Raw genomic sequence first — 24,917 nt, 5'->3', positions numbered from 1 at the left:
ATTATAGTATTTATTCATATTTTGAAAGATCTTTTTGAAAATATATTTGCAGTTTTCAGCTTAAGTTTAGTTTTAGTAAGTTTATGTGCTTTTGACATTTTTTTGTTTTAGTCATTTGTTGTATTTTTATTTCAGATAGTTGCCAAGGGATAATTTCTCATTTTCATTTAAGTTTTCATTTAATATTTATATTTTATTCATTTTAATTACATTATATATATATATATATATATGGAGTGACGAATCACGCTTTTCTGTCTGGCAATCTGATGGACGAGTCTGGGTTTGGCGGTTGCCAGGAGAACGGTACTTGCCAGACTGCATTGTGGCAATTGTAAAGTTTGGTGGAGGGGGGATTATGGTGTGGGGCTGTTTTTCAGGGGTTGGGTTTGGCTCCTTAGTTCCAGTGAAAGGAACTCTTAATGCTTCAGCACACCAAGACATTTTGGAAAATGTCATACTCCCAACTTTGTGGGAACAGTCGTGTGGCTGCTTGAACTGTGATCAGTGATCAGTCACGTCACATTAAAGAGCGTCAATGGCATTTATCGTTTGAGTTTCGTGATAAAATGGACTGAATACTTAATATGTTCGTGTGGGAACTCTGACTGAAGTGTGTTCCGCGCTTAAAACAAGCTGACCTGTTAACTGTTAAAGATTGCATTCGGAAAGCGTTCAGTACATGCGTGCACCGAACCGAAAGCCCTGTACCGAAACGGTTCGATACGGATACGTGTACAGTTACACCACTAATATATATATATATATATGGAGTGACGAATCACGCTTCTCTGTCTGGCAATCCGATGGACGAGTCTGGGTTTGGTGGTTGCCAGGAGGACGGTACTTGCCTGACTGGATTGTGCCAAGTGTAAAGTTTGGTGGAGGGGGGATTATGGTGTGGGGGTTGTTTTTCAGGGGTTGGGCTTGGCCCCTTAGTTCCAGTTAAAGGAACTCTTAATGCTTCAGCATACCAAGACATTTTGGACAATTTCATGCTCCCAACTTTGTGGGAACAGTTTGGGGATGACCCCTTCCTGTTCCAGCATGACTGCTCTCCAGTGCACAAAGCGAGGTCCATAAAGACACGGATGAGCGAGTTTGGTGTGGAGGAACTTGACTGGCCTGCACAGAGTCCTGACCTTAACCCGATAGAACACCTTTGGGATGAATTAGAGCGGAGACTGTGAGCCTTCTCGTCCAACATCAGTGCCTGACCTCACAAATGCGCTTCTAGAAGAATGGTCAGAAATTCCCATAAACACACTCCTAAACCTTGTGGAAAGTCTTCCCAGAAGAGTTGAAGCAGTTATAGCTGCAAAGGGTGAGCCAACTCCATATTAAACCCTACAGCTTAAGAATGGGATGTCATTAAAGTTCATGTGCATGTAAAGCAAGGCGTCCCAAAACGTTTGGCAATATAGTGTATCTGAACAAGAAGTCCAGGACCTCCAACAAAAAAATAGGCCCTCAACATTAAAGATCCAGCGGGATATTTAACCATGGGCACAAACTCATCTGGTGGGTTTGCTGGCAAAAAGCTCTCTTTTCTTTTGCTTCATCTGACCACAGAACCAGGTCTGAAGTTCCAGTCCTGTCTGACACTGAATCTGCTGGAGTTTGTTTCTGGATGAGCGAAGAGAATTACTCTTGAAACCCTCCCAAACAACATGTAGTGATGTAGGGGTTGTTTGATTTTTTTTTTTTTAAGGCTTTCTGACCCCAAGACTCAAAGTGCACTCAAACTCTCCTCCTAGCCGTGCATTAGGACGATACAGATCGATACACACGTCCTCTTCCAGGCAGATTCAGAACATCTTTAGTTGACTGGATCTTCTTAATTATTGCCCTGATGGTGGGAATGGGGGTTTTCAATGCTTCAGTTATTTTTTATTTTGTGAAGCTCAACAATCTTTTACTACACATCAGAACTATATTCTTTGGTTTTACTCATTGTGGTGGATGATGACGGGAATTTGGCCTTTGTGTTTCTTCATATTTATACTCCTGTGGAACAGGAAGTCATGGCTGGACAATTTCATGCTCCTAATGCCAATAATTCTGACCACAACTGTGTGTATATATATACACACGCCACTGTCAGTTTTGTTGCCTTTACTACTAGTACTGGTTGTGTTACTTAACCATTCCAATTTTTCGTTTTGTCTGCTGACAGCTTCGTTGATGATGTCAGTATAATAGATTTATTGTACTTTTGTTTAATTTTCTCATTTCATCTACCAACAACTTTGGTGATTATAACGAGAGCGTTTTAGTTTTGTCATTCGTCCAGACATCTTGATTTTAATGGTGTATAGTTTTGCCAGCTTCATTGTAGATTTGTCACGATGCTGTTTGGAGTGTAGAACAGGCTGTTAATCGTTTGCCGCTCAGTCAGCATAATTAACCTTAAAACGTGCTCATTTATACGCATTACTGTCAGGACGGCCCATCTTCCTGATTGGGCGCAGCTGAACCCCGTCACCCCAACCCTGCTCCCAGACTGCAGGAGGCGCCGTGATGACGCTCCCCCATCTCATTCAGGACCCTGGCGTGCTATCGCACGGATTTGCGAACCAGTGTTTGTGCAACACGGCTTCCTCCCAGTTGGGAACACACAGATACACACACACACACACACCAGGATGTTATTGTGCGTGACACACAACCAAAGAGTTTAAAGTGTGTGAGAAGGATGAAGGTTTGCAAAGATTAAATGGAAATCGATATCAACAAGTGTAGCTTTACACAAAAGAACAAGGAAGAGGGAGGAAAGAAAGATGTTCAGACAGTGAGAGGGGAGTGATCGAGCCGTCTGCCTTCTCCAGAGGAGTCTTCCCACACTGACAGGGGACCTCGGAAAGAGCCTTGTGTGTGTGTGTGTGTGTGTGTGTATTTTCAGGAAAAGAGAGGGTCGGGCCAGCATTGTCTCTTTCCCCGTGCACACCCTTGTTTGTTTACTTTCAGCAACAGTTATCTGGCAACCTGTCCGCAGGGCCTGAGAGGTCACGGTAATGAATTTACTGCAATAGTCCGAGGTCAGCTGGAAGCCTTTTGGACCGCACAAGTCTCTGTGGAGCAATACAGCGCTTCAAATCCGGTTAAAGTGCATTTTAAGAGTCCAAGTCTGGAGTTTTTGATAGCGTCTGGATCCTTGAGACTAAAGAATTAAGAGAGACACTGTAAAATTGTCTCAATAGAGCCATGGGAGCAGTTTCTTATGAGCAGACAGCATGATGGGAAACAGACCCGGATCTGAGCAACTTGGAGGAAGCGGATAAAAACACTGCATGTCAGCTTTACACTCTTAAAAGTTCAAATTAAGTCAACATTAGCGCTGCACGAGTAATTGAAATAAACCCAAAATTGCGATATGGCTGAGAGTGTGAGGATCAAAACGCGAAGATTTCATTGAACGGGTATATATGCGCTGTGTGTTTCAGAGTGAAGTGCGGCACTGTGGGCATTTATGATCACATGATCAGTGTTTTCAGCGTCTTCCCAGCTAACAAAAAGTTGTTGTCAGAACGTTTTGTTAACATTCCCTTTAAGTTATGAAAACATTCCCTGTTAGCTGGGTCAGAGCAGCTTGATTCGCATCTCTACATGTGCTCTGAGTTTGGGTCGCTCGACTCGCTCTCGCTTATAGCATATATTTGGGAACGGAAAATGCGCCAATCATCTTTGCAAACATTTAATGAGAAGCACTTATAAACCGGCTGTTGTCAACAAAAGAGACGTTTTAAGGCCTGCAGTTTTCAGACAGAATAAAGGTTTGATGAAAATGAAAACATTAAGACAGCCATAAATATTAGCATTGTAATTCTATTCTACCTTTGAACTATTCATTATTTTTCTTTTACCCGACTTTTCATTTTTCAGGCGTATTACAATAGTAATAATACAACCCCAAATCAGAAAACGTTGGGACAGTATGGAAAATGGCACATAAAAAAAAGAAGTGATTTCTAAATTCACTTTGACTTGTATTTCATTGCAGACAATATAAACACAAAATATTTCATGTTTTGTCTGGTCAACTTCATGTCATTTGTAAATATGCATCCTTTCCTGTCATTCAGACCTGCAACACATTTCAAAAAAAGTTGGGACAGGAGCAATTTAGGGCTAGTAATGAGGTAAAATGGTTAAATAATGATGTGATTTGAAACAGGTGATGTCAACAGGTGATTGTAATTATGATTTGGTACAAAAGCAGCATCCAAGAAAGGTCTAATTCTTTAGGAGCAAAGATGGGCCGAGGATCACCAGTTTGCCAACAAATACGTGAGAAAATTATTGAAATGTTTAAAAACAATGTTCCTCAAAGAAAGATAGCAAGAGATTTGGATATTTCACATTCAACAATGCATAACATAATTAAAAGATTCAAGGAATCTGGAGGAATTTCAGTGCGTAAAGGACAAGGGCGCAAGCCTAAGCTGAACAACCGTGATCTCCGATCCCTCAGGCGGCACTGCATCAAGAATCGTCATTCATCTATAAGCGATATCACCACATGGGCTCAGGACTACTTTGGCAAACCTTTGTCAAGTACCACAATATGTAGTTACATCCACAAATGCCAGTTAAAACTGTACTGTGCCAAAAGGAAGCCCTATGTTAACAGTGTCCAGAAGCGCCGTCGACTTCTCTGGGCTCGGAGGCATCTGGGATGGACCATCACACAGTGGAAACGTGTACTGTGGTCAGATGAATCAGTATTTCAGGTATTTTTTGGGAGGAATGGACGCCGTGTGCTCCGGACCAAAGAAGAAAAGGATCATCCAGACTGTTACCAGCAACAAGTCCAAAAGCCAGGGTCTGTCATGGTATGGGGTTGTGTCAGTGCCCTTGGCAAAGGTAACTTGCACTTCTGTGAAGGCACCATTAATGCTGAAAAGTACATAGAGATTTTGGAGCATAATATGCTGCCTTCAAGAAGACATCTTTTCCAGGGACGTCCATGCATATTTCAACAAGACAATGCAAAACCACATTCTGCACACATTACAAAGTCCTGGCTGCGGAGGAAGAGGGTACGGGTACTTGACTGGCCTGCCTGCAGTCCCGACCTGTCTCCAATAGAGAATGTGTGACAACGAAGACCCCGTACTGTTGCCCACCTTAAAGGGTTAGTTCACCCAAAAATGAAAATTCTGTCATTAATTACTTACCCTCATGTCGTTCGACACCCGTAAGACCTCCGTTCATCTTCGGAACACAAATTAAGATATTTTAGTTGAAATCCGATGGCTCTGAAAGTCCTCCATTGGCTCAATGGCACTTTACACTCTCAAGACCCTTAAAAGGTACTAAAGACGTCCATCTCACTACAGTGGTTCTACAATAACTTTATGGAGTGACAAGAATAGTTTTTGTGCGCAAAAAAACCCTAAATAATGACTTGTATAGTAATGACGATTTCAAAACACGGCATCATGAAGCTTTGAAGCGTTATGAATCAGTGAGTCGAATCATGATTCGGATCGCGTGTCAAACCGTCAAACTGCTGAAATTGCGTGACTTTGGCGATCCAAACTGCTGATTCGAATCACTGATTCATAACGCTTTGAAGCTTCATGATGCTGTGTTTTGAAATAGTCATCACTATATAAGTCGTTATTTAGTTTTTTTTTTTAAATGTGTTGCAGGTCTGAATGACAGGAAAGGATGCATATTTACAAATGACATGAAGTTGACCAGACAAAACATGAAATATTTTGTGTTCATATTGTCTGCAATGAAATACAAGTCAAAGTAAATTTAGAAATCACTTCTTTTTTGGTTTTTTTTGCGTTTTCCATACTGTCCCAACTTTGGGGTTTCTGATTTGGGGTTGTACTTATTTTATTATTTTATTTAGTAATAATAATGATTATTATTTTATAATCATATTGATATATAATCAGAACATTTTGAGACTAATTGTGCAGTCTTACACATAAACACAGCAAACCTGAAGCATTTAAAAAAAATATTTGATTTATATCCATCAGAACTATAGTCAACAGGAAATCATGTTCCTGGTCATACATGTTGTTCCTCCAAGAATGTTTGTCTTCAAACACCATGCTCACACTGTAGAAGAACAAGGTTGGCAGTTCTTTATTTGAGCACTTAATACAATTAAGTTACAAGAGTTTACGAGAGTCACAACCGCATTTTATAACTAAACACAGACCGGTACATTTTCAAGCCTCAAAACAGCAATTTTGACAAACCCCTGCTGTGTGAAATGAACTGCACTGGACAAATAACTACTAACAATTCTTGGTTCCCAGAATGTTTTTTTAAGGTTTGTTTTTTACAGCGTTCCCCTGTTATTCTAACGTTACTCTAGCGTTGTTCTAACGTTCCCCTAACATCAGTCTAACGTTATTTTAACGGTCCCCTAATGTTGTTCTAACCGTATTCTAACATTCCCTGTTATACTTACGTTATTCTAACATTCCCCTAACATTATTCTAACGTTATTTTAACATTCCCCTAACATTATTCTAACGTTATTTTAACATTAACCTAAAATGATTAACATTATGTTAGAATACTGTTATTTTAACATTCCTCTAACTTTAATTTAACGCTATTCTAATGTTCCCCCAACATTATTCTAACGTTATTCTAATGTTCCCCTAACATTATTCTAATGTTCCCCTAACATTATTCTAACATTATTCTAATGTTCCCCTAACATTATTCTAACATTATTCTAATGTTCCCCTAACATTATTCTGTTCCCCTAACATTATTCTAACGTTATTCTAATGTTCCCCTAACATTATTCTGTTCCCCTAACATTATTCTAACGTTATTCTAATGTTCCCCTAACATTATTCTGTTCCCCTAACATTATTCTAATGTTCCCCTAACATTATTCTGTTCCCCTAACATTATTCTAACGTTATTCTAATGTTCCCCTAACATTATCCTAACGTTATTCTAATGTTCCCCTAACATTATTCTGTTCCCCTAACATTATTCTAACCTTATTCTAATGTTCCCCTAACATTATCCTAACGTTATTCTAATGTTCCCCTAACATTATCCTAACGTTATTCTAATGTTCCCCTAACATTATACTAACGTTGTTCTAATGTTCCCCTAGTTATTCTAACGTTAGAATAGTTATTTTAACATTCCTCTAACATTATTCTAACATTTCCCCTAAAGTTCTAACATTATTTAAATGTTAGAATACTGTTATTTTTAACTAAAATAACCACTCTGCAATGTTATGGTTGCAAAATAATAACCTAAAAATATCCATTAGGGATTATTTAAAAATAACCTCCCGGCAACGTTCTGGGAACGTTATATTTTGGTTCTCAAGAACCTTATTATTTGGTTAAATAAACCAAACCAGTTCATATAGCGCAATAAAAAAGTGTTTGACGTTTTATTGTTATTCGAATACTGTATGCAAAACGTGTTAGCGTCTATCGACGTATGTAGCCTATGGAAACCATTTCCGCCACAGAAAAACATATCAAAAATTAAATTAATAGCTAATTATTAAATGAAAAGTACAAAGTACGATAGGCCTACTCACTAGTCATTGTGATTAAAGTCGAAATTGTTCAGTCATAAAAGTCAAAACAATGACATAAAAGTCATGATTATGACAAAATTACTTTTGCGTCATTGCAAAAAAGTTATTAGGTCATCTGACTCCATTCTGGTAGTTTATGAATTATTTTCCCCACTATCCAATCAATTGTCAATGTATAAAATCACGTCAAATACATTATTTACCCTTTGTTGAATAATCATGCCATATGGAAGTAAAATGAGTTTGCAAATGCATTTTTTTATGCTGACTTTGACAGGTTTCTTCTTTTGCACACGTCTAAGAGAAAGATTTGAATGCTGCAATATTAGCCTAATTGTCCTCCAAACTCAATCCCAGCATGCCCTAGCGTTGACTGTTCCAGCAAATAACCCTTTGAAAACTACTAGAAAGGGGCATTTACAGCAGATTTCTGCCCTCACAGTCCGGTTGCATAATGATATTGATAGTAAACATGTCTGTGGTTCATTTCATACACCAATGAATCGGCTTGTTGTGTGCTGGATGTGGCATGCGGTGTTCAACTGAACAGAATAACTATTCTCTTCCCCAGAGGGCAGTTCAGTCATGTGTACAGTGCGGAGTGGAATTGTGGGATATATATTATGTGGATAACACTGTTTTCTGTAGTCTGTACCGTGTTACTTGTCATCAAGCAGAATATGACTAATGGCACAAACCACAATGAAGGTCTCCCATGGCCTCCGACAGGGCGCATCTTAAAGACATAGCTCATGCAAAAATGAAAAGAAATATTGTCATAATTTACGGTCAAGCTACACTACATCTAAATCACTGACAAGACATATGAGAGCAATAGCGGCATCTTCAAATTTGGATATGTACGAATATAAATATAATGGAGGTATATTTGAGCAAATAATTACATATTTTGATCTTTTCCTCACTCAAAGATATTGTTTGACTTAAGAAGACTATAGCGCACAAGCCATATGGACTTATTCTAGCATGTTTTTTGGTGCCTTGATGCATTTCCATGAAGGAAAAAAAGTGAGTTTGGAACGACATGTGGGCGAATAAATGACGTGTTCATGTTCCAAATTGGGGCCAAACTTGCATTTCAGTGTCATTTATGCAAATATATCTCTGGTCTCTCAGTACAAAAAAAAAAACGAGAGTGTGTTGTGTTGTGTGTGACATACAGCGAGTGAGCCGCTGTGTGCAGCGCAGCCTGGCCTTAATTTAAACAGGCCCCACTGAGTCTGACAGCCCCCCTGTTTACATGAATAAAATCGGAAACAAATGTGAACACAATCACCCCCTCCTACACACACACACACAGCTCTGTATCACTATGCAAGATGACTGGTATCACTCAGACCTCCAAAAACCTGACGCCTTCTTGAGAAAAGTCAAGGAAAAACACTGTAAAGTCCACAAACTAAAGTGGCAAACAAAACAATCCTACTAAAGCTGTATATTGTGTATTCATCGCCCAGACCCGAGAGACAAAGAGTGGCTGAAAAAGAAAAGCACATACGCATACATGAATATATTTGAAATATTTAGGAATAATGTACAGCCAACCTGTCATTATTGCAAAAAATGCTATTGAGCGGCTGACTATATATTATCACGCTTATTACGTTACTTACCAGATCATATTTATCTTTAATATATATTTATTTAACCAAAGAATATGGTGACACCAATAAGAATGTGAAGTATTCCAGAGAGAAAAAATGTAAGGCATGGACTCCACTAGACCCCTGAAGGTGTGCTGTGGTATGCCGCCCATGACCCTGTCGCCAGTTCACCACTGTTCCTTCCTTGGAGCACATATACATTTACAAACTTTTGTCAGATGTGACTAATCACAATTAATCAATTTGAAAGTACTAATATATATTATATTATATTATATTATATTATATTATATTAATATATATATATATACATACAGTGAGGAAAATAAGTATTTGAACACCCTGCTATTTTGCAAGTTCTCCCACTTAGAAATCATGGAGGGGTCTGAAATTGTCATCGTAGGTGCATGTCCACTGTGAGAGACATAATCTAAAAAAAAAATAATCCAAAAATCACAATGTATGATTTTTTAACTATTTATTTGTATGATATAGCTGCAAATAAGTATTTGAACACCTGAGAAAATCAATGTTAATATTTGGTTCAGTAGCCTTTGTTTGCAATTACAGAGGTCAAACGTTTCCTGTAGTTTTTCAGCAGGTTTGCACTGCAGGAGGGATTTTGGCCCACTCCTCTACACAGATCTTCTCTAGATCAGTCAGGTTTCTGGCCTGTCGCTGAGAAACACAGAGTTTGAGCTCCTCCAAAGATTGTCTATTGGGTTTAGGTCTGGAGACTGGCTAGGCCACGCCAGAGCCTTGATATGCTTCTTACAGAGCCACTCCTTGGTTATCCTGGCTGTGTGCTTCGGGTCATTGTCATGTTGGAAGACCCAGCCTCGACCCATCTTCAATGCTCTAACTGAGGGAAGGAGGTTGTTCCCCAAAATCTCACAATACATGGCCCCGGTCATCCTCTCCTTAATACAGTGCAGTCGCCCTGTCCCATGTGCAGAAAAACACCCCCAAAGCATGATGCTACCACCCCCATGCTTCACAGTAGGGATGGTGTTCTTGGGATGGTACTCATCATTCTTCTTCCTCCAAACACGTTTAGTGGATTTATGACCAAAAAGTTCTATTTTGGTCTCATCTGACCACATGACTTTCTCCCTGGATCATCCAAATGGTCATTGGCAAACTTAAGACGGGCCTTGACATGTGCTGGTTTAAGCAGGGGAACCTTCCGTACCATGCATGATTTCAAACCATGACGTTTTAGTGTATTACCAACAGTAACCTTGGAAACGGTGGTCCCAGCTCTTTTCAGGTCATTGACCAGCTCCTCCCGTGTAGTTCTGGGCTGATTTCTCACCTTTCTTAGGATCATTGAGACCCCACGAGGTGAGATCTTGCATGGAGCCCCAGTCCGAGGGAGATTGACAGTCATGTTTAGCTTCTTCCATTTTCTAATGATCGCTCCAACAGTGGACCTTTTTTCACCAAGCTGCTTGGCAATTTCCCCGTAGCCCTTTCCAGCCTTGTGGAGGTGTACAATTTTGTCTCTAGTGTCTTTGGACAGCTCTTTGGTCTTGGCCATGTTAGTAGTTGTATTCTTACTGATTGTATGGGGTGGACAGGTGTCTTTATGCAGCTAACAACCTCAAACCGGTGCATCTAATTTAGGATAATAAATGGAGTGGAGGTGGACATTTTAAAGGCAGACAAACAGGTCTTTGAGGGTCAGAATTCTAGCTGATAGACAGGTGTTCAAATACTTATTTGCAGCTGTATCATACAAATAAATAGTAAAAAAATCATACAATGTGATTTCTGGATTTAGTTTTTTAGATTATGTCTCTCACAGTGGACATGCACCTACGATGACAATTTCAGACCCCTCCATATAATATATATATATATATATATATAAAAAAATAAAATAAAACATGGAATGGAATACACATTTAATAACCTACAATATGGATACAATTATGAATAAATAATGTGTGTCTAAGACTGGTGCTATAAATTACCACTTTAAGAGATGAACTGAGAGAAAAGACACTGCTTGTGTAGTGTACAGCACATCTACTTGGCAACCGAGATGGGCGGCCATTCCTTGTGCGCTTCCATAGTTACATGCCACATATGAAGAAAAACGATTGTCTCCCTCTCGCTCTCTCTCTCTCACACACACACACACACACATTAAACAGCACTGTTTTTTTTTTACTCACTTTAACCGTTGAGTTATAAATCAATTTTCTTTATTTAAATCAGTGGTCTGGCAGTACACTACAAACAAAACAAAAACAAAAAAGCAGAAAACAAACAAACAAAATGACTACAATACCAAAACTTGGCACTGGAAGAATGCGTGAGTGAAATCGATGGAGTCGAGTTTGTTCCATGTGAGTCTGAGAGTCTGAATGTGTACAAACCCGAAGCCAAACACAGAAACATCACTGATCCGGCTTCCAAACAGCTGTCACGACTACAAACACTAAAATTATCATCATTACCAATACCATCATTATTATGTCGTTCATATTACAAACAGGCAGTAAACCGTTACATCACGGCTGCCTTCGGTCTGGGAATGAAGCGCCTGACCCATAAACGCCCACCGGGCGTCAGCGAGACACTTCGTTCCCAGACTATTAGATGCAGCTAAGACTTGAAAATGACCCGACAACCAACAGCAAAGAAAAAAAACATGATGATAAGAAAAAAAAATTAGTCGAGAATGTGAGCAATGATGAGGTTCCTCTGGGGAGCGCAACACGACAGACTCGTTAGAACTCGAAATAAATGAGTTGATGAAAAGGATGCAGGGTTATTGCAAAAGAATGAGCGACGCGCCGACTGAAGATGAAGCACATGTGTGACGCAGGCATGAGCTGAGACTAAATGCACCGCTGCAGCAACAATTCTCCACGAGTCAATCTCACAAAACTCACATTTGATTATCCTGTTTTTTGCATTGTGACATTATCATTTTTTTTAAATTACACACATTCACCTCCCAAACTTATCATAACGCACACTGACATTTTACTTCTAGATGCTTTGTAATTCTCATTATTCTATGCCTTATATTCTCATTAGTCATTTTTACAGTATAAATAGCATAAAACTATTTTTTTATTTAAATCAGAACAAAAAAAAGGCAGTACAACAAAACCCACCATATTTTATGATATATCGCATTACAGTAATGACAACACACTTTTTGCATTACGGTAATGAAAATGTTAAGATTTTTTCATTATGGTCATACATTTTTTTATATATTTTTCCATTATGGTAATACATTTTTTTAAATATATTTTTTCATTATGGTAATACATTTTCTTTTCAGCATCATAAATAACATAATACCATTATTTTTCAATTTAGATCAGCATAAAAGGTAGCACAACAAAACCAACCACATTTTATGATATTTAAAAAAAAATAGCATTACGGTAATGACAATAATTTTTTTGAATTACGTTAATAATAATTAGAATTTGATGATATGTTATTTTTTTTACATTACGGTAATGAGTACAAAGAGCGTAATACCATTATTTTCAATTTAGATCAGCATAAAAGGTAGTACAACAAAACCACATTTTATAATATTTAAAAAAAAAATAGCATCATGGGAAGAAAAATGTTTTATGCATTATGGTAATAAAAAATTATGTTTTTTTGCATTATGGAAATTATGTTTTCTTTTTAGCATTACGGCAATGAGAATTTTTTTCTTTTTGGGTTGCTTAATTGTCATGAAAATAATGGCACAATGCAAAATGAATAATTAGCAATGGTAATGAGATTTTCTTTTTAGCATTGCGGTAATGAATACAAATAACGTAATGCCATTATTTTTTAAATTTAGATCAGCATAAAAGGTAGTACAACACAACCAACCACATTTTATGATACAAAAAAATATTTCATTACAGTACTGTTCCGTTTTTTGCATTATGGTAATAAAATGTTGACTTTTATTGCATTACGGTAATGAGTTCTCTTTTTAGGATTACGGTTATTAACAGTTTTTTCGTTTTTAATAGTTATTAATAGCTCAATTGTCATGAAAATGATGGCACAATGCAAAAAGTCTCCCTAAAATTCCTTTAAGGAAACTATTACTTCTCATGTGAAATGTGAGACATGTTTCATGAGGTTCACCCAGTCGAATGCGCAAATGAGCTTCTAGATCGCAGCTATGCTAAGCATGCGGCAGAACATTATCACTTCCCTTTCAAATGGAGTCTGAAGTTGGTCCTATTGTTTATGAAGGTCCTTTACACTGAAAGGAAGAACTGATCCTGGACCCGCAGGTGGAATGACATGAACAGAGAGTCTACATTTAAAGACTTCCAAATGCAGATTTTCATTACTAAAATAAGGCAGACTAATGATATTAGACAAAAGAACGCTCTTCAAATGTTCTGTTAAACGGTCAATGCATTTTTCCTCACGCTCACTGGACATCAGGTGAAGTGCACATCCCGTAATGGAGCGCGCAAACACTGAAATTAAAGACAGAGATAGTACGACAGAAAGTAGACGTTTCAGCAAAAGCGCTCTGCCTTCATATGAACGTCTGTGTTTGATACAATCGGCCACAATTCTTATATTCTTCATTATTTTTATTAGCAAATTGGCTGCAGCGATTTTGATCCTCATTACAAAACTTCTTTTTTTTTTAAACAAAGAAACTTTTTTTTTTTCTTAAAAATACATCTTTTATTGTTTTGTCCCTCTCCTCACACAACATCCTCCCGTTTCTTACTCTTTTAAGAGCGATATTTCTCTTCATTAGGGTGAATGTGAATTCATGAGACGGACAGGACTCAAAACAAACAGAAGGTCATGATATGGTGATACATTTGAGGATTCATTTTGGCAGCATAAACGGGTGGAGCGCGAGGTTTCGTCGCGTGTTGCGCAGCAGTGATATGAACCTTTACATTTGGAATGTCGTACAAACATCGAGCACGTTTTTGGATTGCAAAGGAAGTTCAAGTATTCGATCGTTGCTCTCGAGTATATCCTCAAAAACTGCCGGAAACCTCTGTGTGTTTACGCTGCCAAAATGCCCCCCTGTGACTGGGAGTGTGAGTGTGTGATGTTTCGTGTGGGCGTGTGTGATTTATCTAACGGTGACGCCTAGCTTCTCCAGAACACGCATGCCCTTCTCCTGGTACTCCTCTCTGGTCAACCAGAAGTTGTCTTTGTCCTTCATGATGTCGGCTAGCACCGCTCCGCCCAAAAACACCATGTGTTTACGGCGAGGAGGATCCTCGATGCGGATCTTAAACTTCTACAGAAAGAAAAAAGAAGACGGCTTCAGTAAAACAGCAATTCAAATGGTTATAGACTGCACAAAATGACAAACTGCTATAGATATTTTTAATACAGATGCAATAACTCTCCAGTAGTGATTCATCCATTTTAATATGGCTAATATTTGACAAGCGATTATACTTTATTGTAATCCGTTTAGTTTAGGGGTCTGGAGGGCCACTGTCCTGCAGAGTTTAGCTCCAACCCCAAAAAAACACACCTGTCCCAGCTAATCAGTGTCTCACAAGACCCTAGTAAGACACTGATTTAGCTGGTTCAGGCGTTTCATTGGGGTTGGAGCTAAACTCTGCAGGACAGTGGCCCTCCAGGATCGAGTTTGGAGACCCCTGGTTAAGTAAACTCTCTCATGGTTAGGGGAAAAACTTGATCCTAAAATGTCCCAAATTCAGGGGGAGTTGACCCTTTAATGAAGTTCATTTCTGACGCCATAGTCCATGGATCGTCTCAAATAGTGCTGAAGAAATGGTCAATTGCTAGCGGTCAGAATCTTGTGGACAAAGGAGGTTTTTAGGACGCCTGCAATGGAGCAAGCCTGTATAAGTTGTTGTTAAAGATGTGTTTTTGGTACCGAAAGCTTGTCGACGTCTCCCTTCAGCACTCTCTCCAGGTAAAGCTGCTTGAGCTCACGCTCCAGACGGGACGGCAGGCCAGGATACATCGTAGAACCGCCCGACAAAACGATGTGTTTGTAAAACTCAGCCCTGAAATAAAGACAAATAAAGGCAATTATGAGGCTGTATACAGTATGCATATACACTAAATATTATATATATAATATGATAATTTTCTAATTATAAAATATTACTAAAATTCTTAAATATTACAAGTATAAATACATAATATTATAGAATTATACATTTTATGTTTAGTATTTTAAAACATTTAAAATACCAAAAAATACTACATTTATTATCTATTTTTAAAAAAGATATTACATGATGTGTACGTAAATCTTCATTTTCAATTATCTAAAAAATAAGATATTTGATAATATATATAACAAATAAAGATATAATATGCAATACATGTTATATTATATCATATATAAACATATAATACATTGTAAATGATAAAGATATAAATATAATTTAAAGATATAATAATATGACCTAACAATGACAATATTATAAAATATTATTAACATTATTCAATATTATTAATGATATATCTTTATGTTTAGTATTTCAAAACTTATTTAAAATACTAAAAAATGATCTATTTTTACAAAAAAAAGTATAAAAATAACACTAACAATATTATAATTATAAAATATGATTAACATTATTGAATATTACAATTATAAAAATGTAATATCATAGAATTATATATTTTATGTTTAGTAATTTAAAACGTATTTATACTAACAATTTATTTATAAGATATTACATGATTTATTTACATGTGTTGAAAAAACGCAATTTTAAAAAGAAACAAAAAAAAGATATTTAAAAAAATAATATTTGACTTATATATATATACACATATATATATAAAATATAATACATAATGTTACATTATATAATTTATAAATATGTAATACTTTGTAACAGATAAAGATAAAAAATAAAGATAAAAAATATAATAATATGACCTAACAACGGCAATATTATAATTATAAAATATATAAACATTCTTAAATATTATTAAAACTATAAAATTATAGAGTAATTGTGTGTTAAAACATATGAATATTTTTAAAATCTATTTTCTATTTTTTTTTTTTAAAGATATTACAAGATGTGTTTGTAACATGCAGCCTGAGACAACATTTTTTCATACAAATATGATAATATTTGAAAGATAAAGATATAACATGCAATACATGTTGTTATATTAAATAATATCCTGTAAGAAATATGAAATGTATATTTTAGAAAAACATACAAATATAAAAAAAAAATCTTTTTACATAAGTAATATCTATATATGAAAAAATGTATATCTGAAGTGACCTGGTGTCGATGTCGGCTGCCTGGATGGTGTTGAAGAGCAGTTCGGCCACACCCACTCCCTCCACGTTAATGAGGTGAGGCTGGAACAGAGCTTCAGGAGCCTCGAACCGCTCGCCGCCCACTTTAATCAGTCTGCCGTCCGGCAGCTACAAACCCAGTGACAATCTAGTGTGAATTCTCCTACTCTAAACACTAATGAGAGTGAAACAGTTTTAAGAGTGGAGTTCACTCAGCACGCCGCTGCCCTCTAGAGGCAATGACAAGAACTACAGCAAGGCATCTCAGAAGATGGTTCTGTGTACCATTCGGACGGTTTAGGATATTTACAAATGCTCACTAGATTATGGAACAGAGCTTATTGATTCAAAAATTGTATCAGGCCGAACTCACCGTGTAAGACTCCACCAGCACGGTGGTCTCCAGAGCAAGCTTCTGCTCCTGCTCGATGTTATAGCCCACGTAACACAGCTTCTCCTTCATCATCCTCACCGTCTCGAAGTCCGCTGAGTGGTTGAAGGCATAACCCCTCAACAACAACAGCTGGAGAGACACAGAGAGCGTTAAGATCCAGTCTGGAAACCACCCAATGAAAGCTTATTTATAGTGGACTACAGTGTTGCTATAGTTAACTAAAAACAGAACTATATACACATAAAAACAGAAGTCAAGTGTTATTTTAAACTATACATTTTATATATATATAATAGTGTACAAAAAGTATAAAATAACACAACTTGTGTTTTTAATACAGAAAAAAGGAACACTTAAAAAGACAAATACGGTGATTCCACACTAGACTTTTTGAGCCGACTCGTTTGATTTCTCTGACAGGGCTTCTCGCGGATATGGTAATAATACACTAAAGGTATAAACATTACATTAGGAATCTGCAATTGGACTGGATTGATTGAGCCTGAGGGAAACGGGCGACTGAGAGGGGAGAGCTGTACCTTGATGAGGTAGCGTGTGATGTCTCTTCCGGCGATGTCCAGGCGGCGCGTGAGATGAGGAAGAGAAAAGCCTTCGTACACGGGACAGATATGAGTGACCCCGTCCCCAGAGTCCACCACCACACCCGTCAGCAGACCTGCAGACAACATTCATTCACACACAGGAACTTGGTGAAAAGTTGAGTAGGTGACATTTGATTTATTATATTTCATATACATTTGGGTATTATATTTATTTATTTTTATATATTGTACATTTCATATTTATACTTTTTTATATGTGATATATTTTCAACATTTACATTATATTTAATATTTATTTTATTATTTTTTATATTATACAATGTTTAATATTATTTTACTTTATAATATTTATATTTAATATTTATTTTATTATCATATATTATATGTTTAACATTATTTAACTTTATAATTTTTATACATTATATATTTACTAATTATAATTTGTTATATATTTATTGCATTTATTACTTATTATTATTATATATTATATTTAATAGTTATTTTGTTTATATAATGTATTTGATATTTATTATATTCATTACTTTACTATTTTTTTATATTCATTATATCATTATATATTATACATTTAATATTTATACTTTTTTATATATGATATATTTTCAACATTTATATTATATTTAATATTTATTTTATAATTTTTTATATTATACAATGTTTAATATTATTTAACTTTATAAGATTTATTATATATTTTAAATATATTTATATTTAATATTTATTTTATTATTATATATTTAACATTATTTAACTTTATTATTTTGATAGATTATATATTTAATAATTATAATTTTTTATATATTTATTGTATTTATTACTTTTTATTATAATTATATTTAATAGTTATTATTTTGTTTATATAATGTATTTGATATTTATTATATTCATTACTCTACAATTTTTTTTAATATCATTATATTTATTACTTTTTATATATTATATTTAATATGTATTACATTTGATACCTTTTGATTATTTTTATATATTATATTTAATATTTATTTGTATTTATGAATTGCATTTCATATTTATTATATGTATTACTTTATATATATTATATATAATATGTGTTATATTTAATACTTTTTGACTATTTTTAAATATTATATTTAATATTTATTTGTATTTATGTTTTGTATTTCATATTTATTATATTTGATACCTTTTGATTTTTTTATATATTATATTTAATATTTATTTGTATTTATGAATTGCATTTAATATTTATTATATGTATTACTTTATATATATTATATATAATATGTGTTATATTTAATACTTTTTGACTATTTTTAAATATTATATTTAATATTTATTTGTATTTATGTTTTGTATTTCATATTTATTATTTTTTTTAAGTATTATATTTAATATGTATTTTATTTTTTACTGTTTTATTTTTTAAAATCTTTTATTCAAATCATTAGAATCCACATGAAATAAAAATGGCTCCATGAACGTCTTTTTCTGTCTCTATAATGCCCATTGTAAAGAAATAAATGTTTTGGTAATGCATCATCGGTTCTCAGCTCTGGTTAAACCGCATTGGCTGGTTCAGTACCTTGAGCGTAAAGCGTGAGCACGGCCTGGATGGCGATATAAACCCCTGAGAACTGATAGGTCTCAAACATCACCTACAGGAAGACAAGAAGGTCAAAAACCACATAAACACAAACCTCAGTGAGGTTCATCAGAGGTATAACACATCAAACAGCCGCTCAAACCTCGATGATCTTCTCTCGGTTCTTGGTGGGGTTCATGGGCGGCTCCGTGAGCAGGATCTTGCAGTTTCGCGAGTCGATGTTGAGCTTCTCGGGGCCGAAGGTGTAGTCCCACAGGTGCTTCATATCGTCCCAGTTCCTCACGATCCCGTTCTCCATGGGGTAGTTCACCTCCAGCATGGAGCGCAGCTCGCTCGCCTCGTCGCCCACCATTAGGTCCTACAGGTCACAGAGAGCAGAGGTCAAAGGTCAGTAGGCTCAATGTCAAGTTATCTTTCATTTCGAGCTGAACCATCCATGAAAGAGAAATTAAGTGTTAGTTGGGAAAATAAACTCAAGCCATTTCATTCCATTGATATAGTGTTTTATGAAAAACATTAAAAGCTCTGTAATACAGTCATTAAAAGTGAGTAAACTAGAGAGAACGTTGCTGAATACAGACACAACCAGGGTTGCTATCAGTGTTGTTGTTAACGAATATTTGCCTTGAACCTGATATTTCAAGGTTTCCAATGAGCATGAACCCTCTTTAGACACAGCACACTTGTGTCATTCAGTACAGACCAGTGCATTCTGGGTAATGTCAAACATTGCTCACATACAAGCAAGAGCATTTCACCAGGGTTAGTGAGAGAACAAGATTTAGTATTAGCTTTGATTCTGAGAGAATCACTACAGGTCAAACCCACAGCCATACAAACACTTACCATCCTTCTACAATCCTACGGGAACGGAAAGACAAATATGGAGAGAACAGAGAGTAAAAACTGATGCAGGATCAGCTTTCTTATCGCACTCATTCTTCAAATGAGACATTACATTCAAAAGTCCTCTGTGTAAGTTAAAAATGATAAGATATTCATAAAAAGAAGGGAAATCTGTCATTGCTGTGTTATTTTAGCATCATTGTGATAACATTATAGTTTTTTATTGTTTTAAATCAGTTATCTTTATGTTTTCCATTCAATTTAAGTAATTTTGTTGTTTTTGTCAATGTAGTTTTTATTAATATTTATTTCAGTTTTAGTTATTTTAGTACATCAAGCTGAAAAAAAGATTTTAAAATATTTTATTTCAAGAAATGAAAATGTTTCTTTTATTGTTTTAGTTAGCTATAATAACCCTGATTCATTGCGTATGTTTTTAAATAATTCTATAATTATTTTAAATGCATACATTTAATATTAGTTCAAATAAGTTAATTCTCTTAATTTGTTGTCTTGTTTGAAAAAATATTTACTTACGCTTAATCTACTGTACCTCAATTGGTTCTGTCAACACCATCAGTAATTATCAACATCAGATGAAGATTTGTGTTCATTTTTAAAGAAATATTATACACTTCCCACCAAAAAAAACCCAGCTGTTTGGATTTAAAAGGCAAATGCTTAAGAGTCAATGATTGGATCATTATTGCAGTGATTCTAGCATGTTTTATGATTGGCATCAGTTCTTCTAACTCTCATTGATGGAGTGTGTAGCTTTTCCATGTAGGAAGACACATCATGGCCATATTCCAGAATAACAATGTCAAGATTCATCAGCTCAAACTGTGAAAGAATGGTTGTGAGAGAGGATGAAGGATCATCTTCACACATGAATCGGCTCCAGACCTTAAATTCACTGAAAGGCTTTGGGATGTGCTGGAGGAGACTTTACAGAGAGCTGGACTCTTGCATTGACAATACAAGATCTGACCAAAAACTGATGCACCTCTTGATGGAAATAACATCAAAACATTTATTATTCCATCAAGAGGTGCATACATTTTTGGTCAACATCTTGTATTGACCGTGTGGATATATCTGTCAGGGTTGGCTGTAGCGAAGGAGATTCATGACAAAAACAGTCTTTATTTAAATCCACGCAGAAAACAAACCCAACCATATTAACATAGATAGACGATACCGGACAATGAAGCGAAAGAACTCCAGGCTTAAATACACAGTGAACAGAAACAGGTGAGTGGAACCTCTCTCCTGAATCAACAGAACAGAACAAACAGAGTGAAAACGAAACCAAAACTCAACACACACGTTACACAATTAAAATGTCAACTGAACTACATGACATGCTGTCCTACTTGCCTAAGAACATTTACGTTTAATATTAAAAAAAGAGGGTAGGAGAGAATTTTTTAATAGTGTGAAAACAGGGGGAAAAAAAGTCACTTGTTTACTTGAAGACTTTACACTCTTGTTAGATGGGTTGGGTTTAGTGCTATGTTAAATTATTAATTAAATAAATGTCCAAAAAAAAATATTTTTTAAAGGGCTTTATGTCTTCAACCACAAATTGTAAAAAAAACTAAAAAAAACAAAGAAGACATCAACTTCTAATATTATAGTGTTATATTAAATGATATGTTAAAATATAATTATATGTTAAAATGTGTTATTTATAACAATGTACGTTAAAAATAAAACTGATCACTAAGCGGTGATATGCCTAAAACAAATCTCTTAATATTTTTTCAGTCTTTTGACAATAATATACATCTCAATATTTCTGTATTTGCTCTGAAATGTCATATTATGATTATTATTTTCAATCAGAGAAAGCCATAAAACCCCTCTCACAGTTCATGTACTGAAAAACACTCAGCAGCAGGAAGTTCAACTCAAGCAGGAAGTTACACAAGTTGCTGTTTACGGCCCTTACAAAATAAGACCATGGTTTTTCTTTGAAATCTGTAAATATCACTAAGAAAAATGGAAGTTGGTGCAGAAGTGTGTGTGTGTGTATGATCATTTTCAGAGGCAGATGCCTATTTAGGGTGTTACAGCAATGCAGGGATTGGAACAGAGCCCTAGTCATGGCCAGTGTTGGGGGTAATGCATTACAAGTAACTTGAGTTACGTAATCAGATCACTTTTTCAAGTAACTAGTAAAGTAACGCATTACTTTTAAAATGTACAGCCAAATATCTGAGTTACTTTTTCAAATAAGTAACGCAAGTTACTTTGTTTTCTCTTGTTTTTAACTGACAGCTCTCTTGTACCAATGTTGGGGGGAAAAAATTCACAAGTGCAAAAGTTGTGCATAAACATGATGGATATTGTAGATCTAGACTAAATGTGAGCAGGCATTTACTAATCTCACTTTCACAAAAAAAAATCAGTATTTCTCAAAATGAGTAAAAATCAGTCAAATGCAAAATCAGAACCTCATGTTAAATGAAACAACACTTAATCTCACTTTATTGACCAATGTACTTGCTGCTGACCTTTGATGATTCAGTTAAACCATAAGCAAAAATGTATTTAAATTTGTTTGTTTTTATTGGTGAAGTAAGTGTTAAACTTTCTTTTTCTGCATTCTATTTTTCAGTTTTCCCGAACGGCAGCACAGCTCAAAGTTTTTTTTTCCAGCTGCGCTCTCTACAATACAAGAGCGAATTTGCGTTTCCTTCAGCCTGAGGCTTATTATTCCAATTTTGGTGTGAAAGGGTCTTTACATTTGTCCAAAAATGGAACAATTATGTTATAAGAAAAAAAAAACAAGCCCATTCTCGGGGAGAAAAGGTAACGCAAAAGTAACGTAACGCATTACTTTTCTTAAAAAGTAACTTAGTTACTTTTTAAGGGAGTAACGCAATATTGTAATGCATTACTTTTGAAAGTAACTTTCCCCAACACTGGTCATGGTGTCAGTGTAAGGAAAGATTTAGGGTGAGGAAACTTTACCTTGATCTCGATGTTTCCCACTTTGGCAGTGGAGCGGATGATCGGTCTCCCCACCAGGGCTGGAAAAATGTGCTCTGGGAAATTAGACCCGGCATATCCACACTTCACAAACTGAAAGACAGATACACAGAGAGTTACATCATGAAAAATATGAGCAATCAGAATGAAAAAAGGGGAAAACTAGTAAAAGTACAACTGAAATAAAGCTAAATAAAACACAAAAACATAAGGAATATACTAAAACTTAATTTAAAACCGAAAAGGTTTAATTTTATGTAACAATTCAAAATATTAATAATAATACTGTCCAAAAGAAAGACAGGAACTCAAAACTGCTAGATGTTTAAAACCAGAAACAAGGCAAAATATCAAGAAGCTTCTAGACACTTAATAGAAATGGTCCAACATTAGTGTGCACTTCATAACAACAAAATTAGGCATTTTACCTGTTGTCATAATAATAATAATAATAATAATAAAACAACATACGGCAGAAAAAATACACTGAAAATATGACAAATCTACCCTAAAGTTCAGCTGAGAAATCCCCCCCTTTTTTCCTAATGTTATGTTTATATTTTATGGGTTTACTCTGGTAATACCATGTTTTTTGGACATGTACTACAGTAATGGGATATTTTATGAACATTCACCACAGAATATGAACATGTATTATCGTAATATCATGCCTTTTGGACCATTCGCATGAAAATATGTTGTTCTGGACATTTCCTATGATGGTAATGTGTTTTTCTCGACATATAATACTATTGTTTTGCAGGATATACACCACAATATAATTTGAATGATCATTTGACTATCACAGTATGAACAGTATGATCATTTGTCGAGAGATTGATGATGGAATGTGTTTCTATGGTTTGTCTCGGATGTCACTTCCTCTCTCGCCCAGATGTGAGATTACAAACTCGGAAGTGAGTTTGAGATCATCTTTATCTGTCCTTTTACAGCCACAGACACATGCATCTGTGATATAAATGTGCATAAACGTGTCCTTTCATCAATAATGCATGCTCCCACTGCGACCTCATTCAAATCTGAATCAAAATATGTGTAAATGTCAATCATGTCAATACATACACACATCTCCTACAAAACGTCCAAATGCAAAACCATTTATTAATCTGTCGTGGTCTATGATTGCTGGGCATCTGATTAGTGATTTTTCCACATCACAGATCGTGTGTAAATCACAGATTTTCACAGTGTAAAATAAGGTGCCATCATTTCACTTCCTGTTCCGCTGCATCTTTCTCCTGCAAGCCGTCATTAAATCACACACAAGCGCGAAATGAGACTTCATTCAGACCGGGCAGAGCCGCATGAGGTCCGCTCTCACACTCACCCCGGTGCCGTTGTCACACACCACCACTTTCCTGCCTTGACTGTCCATGTTTCTACAGACTCGGTGAATCCGCCCTGATCTCAGCACCGCCGCCGCCGCTGCTGTCTTCGGCCAGACGGAAGTCAGCGCCCTTCCCTTCACACCACTTCAAAATAAAAGTCCGCCACGACGCTTCAAAACAAAAGCCGTTGTACGGCTACAAAATTAAATATTTTTTAACATTTATCAATAAAAGTTACTTAAAGTTGTTCCAAACCTGTTTGAGATTTCTTTCTTCTACTGAACACAAAATAAGCTATTTTGAAGAATATGGTTAACCGTTAATGGGCCTCATTGACTGTTTGGTTTCCAACATTCTTAAAAATATTCAATCATGATTCTTAATCTGTTTTGTGTGTGTGTTCAGCAGAAGAAATACATTCATACAGGTTTGGAACAACATGAAAGTGAGTAAATTATGACAATTACAATTTTTGGGAGAACTATCCCTTTAAAAAAACATACCTTTCAGAGATAAGATGGATAATTGGTTCTCAAATGGTTTAATATGTTAAAACCCAGATTTGAGCAATTCAGCAACTAATTTAGCTATTACAAAGTGTCCTTAAAATTTAAAATTGGGATTTATTATTATTCCCATGAACTGTATAGGCAATATGAAACATATTTTTTGCTATCCTAACTAAACATGATTTAATGGTTTGCATTTAACCTTG

The 24,917-nt window shown here is 35.6% G+C and overlaps 1 protein-coding gene across 2 annotated transcripts; it reads right to left on the bottom strand.

Annotated features, from left to right (window-relative positions):
- Positions 1 to 11,351: 11,351 nt before the first annotated feature.
- On the bottom strand, positions 11,352 to 24,376 carry actr2a (actin related protein 2a). 2 transcript variants are annotated; one of them, XM_079812680.1, is made up of 10 exons: positions 24,202 to 24,326; positions 22,836 to 22,946; positions 19,857 to 19,871; positions 19,153 to 19,368; positions 18,990 to 19,062; positions 17,387 to 17,523; positions 16,827 to 16,976; positions 16,437 to 16,582; positions 15,053 to 15,185; positions 11,352 to 14,440 (listed from the first exon to the last, which is right to left on the bottom strand). In XM_079812680.1, the coding sequence occupies exons 1-10, from the start codon at positions 24,247 to 24,249 to the stop codon at positions 14,270 to 14,272; spliced, it is 1,200 nt and encodes a 399-aa protein (XP_079668806.1). In that variant the 5' UTR covers positions 24,250 to 24,326; the 3' UTR covers positions 11,352 to 14,269. The 2 variants fall into 2 exon arrangements, with proteins under 2 accessions (XP_079668806.1, XP_079668807.1); XM_079812681.1 differs by lacking the exon at positions 19,857 to 19,871 and having other exon boundaries at positions 24,202 to 24,376.
- Positions 24,377 to 24,917: the final 541 nt, after the last annotated feature.

The sequence above is a fragment of the Gobio gobio genome, assembly GCF_949357685.1.
Source record: "Gobio gobio genome assembly, chromosome: 3".
Lineage (NCBI taxonomy): Eukaryota > Metazoa > Chordata > Actinopteri > Cypriniformes > Gobionidae > Gobio > Gobio gobio.
The sequence above is the reverse complement of the archived record's forward strand: the minus strand, read 5'-3'. Positions and strand labels throughout refer to the sequence as shown.